Source organism: Physella acuta, unplaced genomic scaffold (assembly GCF_028476545.2).
Source record: "Physella acuta isolate Inbredline_101_S28 unplaced genomic scaffold, ASM2847654v3 ptg001232l, whole genome shotgun sequence".
Classification (NCBI taxonomy): Eukaryota; Metazoa; Mollusca; class Gastropoda; family Physidae; genus Physella; species Physella acuta.
This window is the reverse complement of record NW_026732748.1, coordinates 38,432-44,431: the sequence shown is the minus strand read 5'-3', so window position 1 is coordinate 44,431 and position 6,000 is coordinate 38,432. Positions and strand designations below refer to the sequence as shown.

The 6,000-nt window shown below is 31.2% G+C and overlaps 1 protein-coding gene across 1 annotated transcript; it reads left to right on the top strand.

Annotated features, from left to right (window-relative positions):
• Positions 1–2,699: 2,699 nt before the first annotated feature.
• On the top strand, positions 2,700–5,621 carry LOC131957314 (zinc finger protein 883-like). The gene is made up of 2 exons (XM_059322040.1): positions 2,700–2,782; positions 3,086–5,621. The coding sequence occupies exon 2, from the start codon at positions 3,088–3,090 to the stop codon at positions 5,191–5,193; it is 2,106 nt and encodes a 701-aa protein (XP_059178023.1). The 5' UTR covers positions 2,700–2,782; positions 3,086–3,087; the 3' UTR covers positions 5,194–5,621.
• Positions 5,622–6,000: the final 379 nt, after the last annotated feature.

Below are 6,000 nucleotides of genomic sequence, written 5' to 3'. Positions count from 1 at the left end.
CTGCAGCCTGTACATGTTGACTGGCCTACCTGCTGGACTTTAGATCAAAGACGCTATTTCCTTGCAAAATATGATTGGTTATTTATCCATAATAAAAAACTTGGTTGTATCCCTTGCAGAAAAGTTGGTAATCTCGGAGTCGAGGCAAAGATAGAAAAAAAGGTATCGAACAAATGGGTCGACAATAAAATACCTACTTACTTTGGTACGAATCGACGACAACAGCTATGTTTTTAAGAAAGAAATTATTCAATTATTAAGAAACTGCAGCACACAAAGCTGCGCTTAAGATCCTAACAAAAGCCAAGGCAAAACCTATTGAGAATGTGTTGTTAAAGGCATTAACTCGTGAGAAAATCGTAAATGCAAAGATTTTTCATACTACATATAAAGTATCCAAAAAAAACCAATTGTATCATAATTTCAAATCTGAAATAGATTTTCAAGAACTAAATGGAGTTGAGATGGGCTGTATTCTTCATTCATCTAATGCTTGCATAAATGTAGTGAATCACATTAGTTGTAAGGTGAGAAAAAATTGTATGGTGAAACAATAAAATTTCATCGATCATCCACGAATCAACTATGCTTAGCCAAAAATTGACTTTAATTGTGTTTATTCATGTTTGTCCTGCAGACAATGGAATGACTTCACCAGTAAATTTATTGTTGGATTTGGCAGAACTTGAAAGTGCAACCGCAAATGGAGTTTTTGCTTCTTTACTACACTCCTTCTTTACTATGGATTAACCGAAGACTTTCTAAGAAGGAACCTAGTTTCTCTTGCATGTCATGTAGCACCTGTGATGTTGGGAAGCAAAAGTGGTGTCTAGACATTGCTGTAAGAAAAGTTTGCATTAGTTTTGGTTTGGCATTGTGCAAATCACTGATTGGAACTCTCCGTTGGTGATGTCGTAAAACAAGTTTCAGGGATCAACAGATTTAAGGCATTCATTAATAAACTGTATGTAATTTATCATTCTTCACCCGAAAATTGCAGAGGATTGCAAATATGTGCTCGTTTGTTTGAGGCTGAGTTGTTAAAAATTGGAAGAATGTTAATTAAGCACGAAATGGGTGGCATCCAATTTAGCAATTTTGAGAAGATTATGAAGTTTTAGTACAACATTTTGAAAAGCAAAACTTGACTCAACCAGAGTCAAAAAAGATCAATGCTCGCATGAAGGTTTGCCGCAAAAGATTTGTACTAGACCTCCAATTGATGTGCGCTGTGCTTTAAGAACTGTCAGAGTTAAGTTTGGATTTGTGCAACATAGACATCTACAGAGGAGACTAAAAAATCAAGGCTGTTATACAGATTTTTGAAGAAAGGCAAATTATTCCAGTCCCTTATTATAAAATTGCGGCCACTGTAACCTTTTCAAAGGAGTTTCACTACACACCAAAAACTGTACCAATGATCCACTAATTGACGTAAAAACTACAAGAATAAATTGAACAAAGGTTGCTTATAGTAAATATGCTGAGTTGGCATATTGGACTCAAGTACTCTATACAAAGCAATGGCCAGACAACATTGATACTCACTTAACATTTGGCGAAACAGAAATTAGAAACTTGTCAACAAGATTGCAATTAAACGAAAGAATAATTATTCGCAGATTTTGTAAATATCTCACAGAAAAAAACATTTTGGATAAACTAATTCCTTTGCAAATTGCTCTTACTATCCCAATTTCTTCAAGTGAATCTGAAAGAGGATTTTTGCAAATGAATCTTATCATCACCCCGACAAAAAGTTCATTGATGACAACAACTGTATCTTCACTGTTATTTATCAGATAAGTTGGACCACCACTCATACGTTTTGACCCTACAAGATACGTTTCATGGTGGCTTAGAGGCAGACATTCAGCCACAGATATTAACTGCAAAGAACACAGTTGGGAGTATACGTCAGATGATCATAAATAAATTATGATGATCATAAATAAATTATCATAAATAATCCATTCAACATTTATTTTTCATTTTTAACAGGGTTCTTTCCTATAAAACACAAGAGAACTTAACACAATTTTTTTAAAAGTGAATCAAGAATAACTTGAATAAGTTGTTAGTAAAACTTAACATATCATAACAAATGTATACTAATAAAGTAATAATAAAACAATATAATTTGGTAAATATAAAATAAAATTGTTTTAGACATTTAGTATCTTTGCAGTTGTGATTAAGATTGCATTGAGGTACAAACTGGTAGTTAAAAGGCAATTCATCACTGAGTACTGGCACCTCTTTTGTTTTAACAAAAAAAGCACTGGGTCTACTCATCAGTTTTTAAAATTAAAAAACTGAGCTTGAAGTAAAAAATTAATTTCATTCATTTTACTCAAAACCCACAAAAATATAAAAAAATAAAGAGGCCCTTTTTTTTTTAAATATGCAGGTTTCTCAGTTAAAGCCCATACTTTTTATTTATATTTTGAAACAATATGATAACAGTAATTTGGGCTTGTTTGGTTGTGTTTCAATAAGTGTCATCCATAAAAAAAACTTGGACTAAAATAAGATTTCAGACCTAAAATTTCAATATTTCAGATGAAATTGATTTCACCTCTATATACTTGTTTATGCTCAACAAATAAAGAAATAGTCTGGTTTGCTCTGTGCCTAGAATATAGAAAATAGTATCATGTTTTAATTCGTTAACCACTTTTATTCTTCCAAAATAGGACCCTAATGGAAAAGTATGAATAATACACTTGTGTTATGATGAGATCACAGCACCAACCTAGAGGCCAGACAGTGGAATAAATAGGTAACTCTTCAGTTGTCATAACATTGAGGAAAAACTAGTAGTGTGTGACTACTCTTAATATTAATGACATGAAAAGTATGTTTTTGTCTTATCCCTCTAAATGACTAGGCATCTACCCCTTTCTAAAATGGAAAAATGTAATGGTGTTTGACATAGGTGTTATGTTAGGCTTATTGTGAAAAGAATATGCGTAGCTGCATAAGTCAGCATTTATTTTTTTTAGAAGAAAATTATTATTTTTTATTTGTTTCTCGATTATTGTCTGGAAAAATTATTTTCAAATTATTTTTTTCAATTATTTAGTTATGGAGCAAAAGGATAGAAAAAAAAGAGAAGCTGGTGTAGAAGCATTACCAAGTGTTTTAGGGATCAAGCATGAACTACCTGTGGATATCCAGCCAGATATTGTCAATATAATTCCAGCTGAATACATAAAACAAGAGGAGTTTACAGAAATCGAAGACACACAAGAAAATTTGTTGCCAATGTGTGAAAATTATGATCTATTATCAGAATTTACAACAAATACAGAAGAAAACCCAGAGAGGCTTAATTTATTTTCAGTTTTTGAAGATATAAAACCTGATGGTTTATATGCAGGACTAAGCCTATCACTAGAGACTACTCTTAATGACAATATTTCTAATATAAAGACAGAATTATCAACTGATTTATCAGAGCTTAAGGATATGTTTATAAGTAACATTGAAAATCCAACATGTATTCAGGTTGAATTATTAAAGAAGTGTAAGCAGAAAAATTTAAAACTTTCAAAGCGTAGAAGTCTTCTAGTAAAATGGAAAGAATCACACACAGATACGAGGTCATATGAGTGTGATGTGTGTTATAAAAAGTATGTTTCAAAGGCTAATCTAAATCAACATAAAGCTATTCATTCAGGAGAGAGGCTGCAAAAGTGTGATATTTGTCATAAAAATTTTACTTCAAGGGGTAACCTAAATAGACATAAAGTGATACATTCAGCCGATAAGTCACATGAGTGTGATGTGTGTAAAAAAAAGTTTGCTACTAGGACATATCTAAACCAACATAAAGTAATTCATTTAGGAGAAAAGTTACATGAATGTGGTGTTTGTCATAAAAAGTTTACAACAAGAGGTAATCTAAAACAACATACAGCTATTCATTCAGTGGAAAAGTCACACTCGTGTGATGTATGTCATAAAAAATTTGGCTTAAAGACTCATCTAAATCAGCATAAAGCTATTCATTCAGCAGAGAGGCTACATGAATGTGATGTGTGTCATAAAAAGTTTATTAAAAGGACTATTCTAATTAAACATAAAGCAATTCATTCAGCAGAAAAGTCACATGAGTGTGTTGTATGTCATAAAAAATTTGCTTCAAACAGAAATCTAAATCAACATAAGGCAATTCATTCAGGAGAGAGCCTACATGAGTGTGATGTATGTCATAAAATGTTTTCTAGAAAGTTTTACCTAAAGCAACACAGAGCAATTCATTCAACAGAAAAGTCTCATGAGTGTGATGTATGTCATAAAAAATTTGCAACAAGGAGTAATCTAAAGCAACATAAAGCAATTCATTCAGAAGAGAGGCTACATGAGTGTGATTTATGTTGTAAAAAGTTTTCTAGAATGCCTTACCTAAAGCAACATAAATTAATTCATTCCACTGAAAAGTCACACGAATGTGATGTATGTCATAAAAAATTTGCCTTAAATAGTCATCTAAATAAGCATAAATTAATTCATTCAGGAGAGAGGCTACATGAATGTGATGTGTGTCAGAAAAAGTTTACTACCAATTATTCTTTAATTAAACATAATGCAATTCATTCAGCAGAAAAGTCATATGCGTGTGATGTGTGTCAAAAAAAATTTATCACGAGGTCCTCTGTTATTAAACATAAAGCAATTCATTCAGAAGAAAAGTCATTTGAGTGTGATGTGTGCCATAAAAAGTTTTCTATGAAAGCTTATCTAAAGCAACATAAAGAAATTCATTCAGAAGAAAAGCCTTATGAGTGTGATGTATGTCATAAAAAGTTTACTGTGAGGGCTTATCTAACGCAACATAAAGTAATTCATTCAGCACGAAAGTCATATGAGTGTGATGTGTGTCATAAAATGTTTATTACCAATGGTAACCTGAATGTGCATAAAACCATTCATTTTCCAGAAAAGTTACAAGAGTGTGATCTATGTCATAAAAAATTTGTCTCAAAGAGTCATCTAAATCAACATAAAGTTGTTCATACAGGAGAGAGGAAACATGTATGTGAAGTGTGTGGTAAAAAGTTTACTACCAGTTCTACTCTAATTAAACATAAAGCTTCTCATTCAACAGAAAGGCCATTTGAGTGTGATGTGTGTCATAAAAAGTTTACTACAAGGGTTTACCTAAATCAACATAAGGCTATTCATTAAGGAGAAGCACCATATATAAGTGTGATGTGGGTCGTCAAGAGTTTTCTTTAAATCGTAAACTAAATCAACATAAAAATCTGTCATCACATGAGTGATTTGTGCTATGAAAATATGCTACAAGGAATAATCTTTATCAACACAAAGAAAGTTCTACAGTAGAGGTTACATGAGTGTGATTTGTCTCACAGAAAGTTTACTTTGATAAGGAGTTGAAAATGCCATCAGTTAATTGATTTAGAAATTGATCAAATTAAACATATTTGTAAATATAATAAAGTATGTATAAACTTTGATAAATAGATTAAATTATATGCTTATATGATATTAAATGCTATAAGCAATAGAGAGAACATGAGTATAAGTATAAAGTGTTTCATAATAAAGTTTGCTTTTATCAACTCAAGCAAATTATTCAAGAGAGAGGTCAAATTTATGTACTTCATATGAAAAAAAAAAACTTTTTTTTTTTTAATTAGACCTTAAACTTGAAATAAATTAACAAAAAAAAATGGATTTTATCCATTTGAAAATATAAAACCTGATGTTTTAAAGCAGAGGAAAACTTATCCTCATCGAAAACATTTTTTTTCATATAAAGATGGAGATAAAATGATCATAGGAGAGCTCAAGGATATGTATATAATTTATAAGCAGCATTGATAGTATATTTAACCCATCTGAATCATTACATATGTTTAAGGAGGATCAACATAATATTTGCAAATCATAAGTCTTCTGGTGAAGAAATTCATAAAGACGTGAGGTCATGTGAATGTTGTTTGTGATTTTATAAAATATGTCTACATT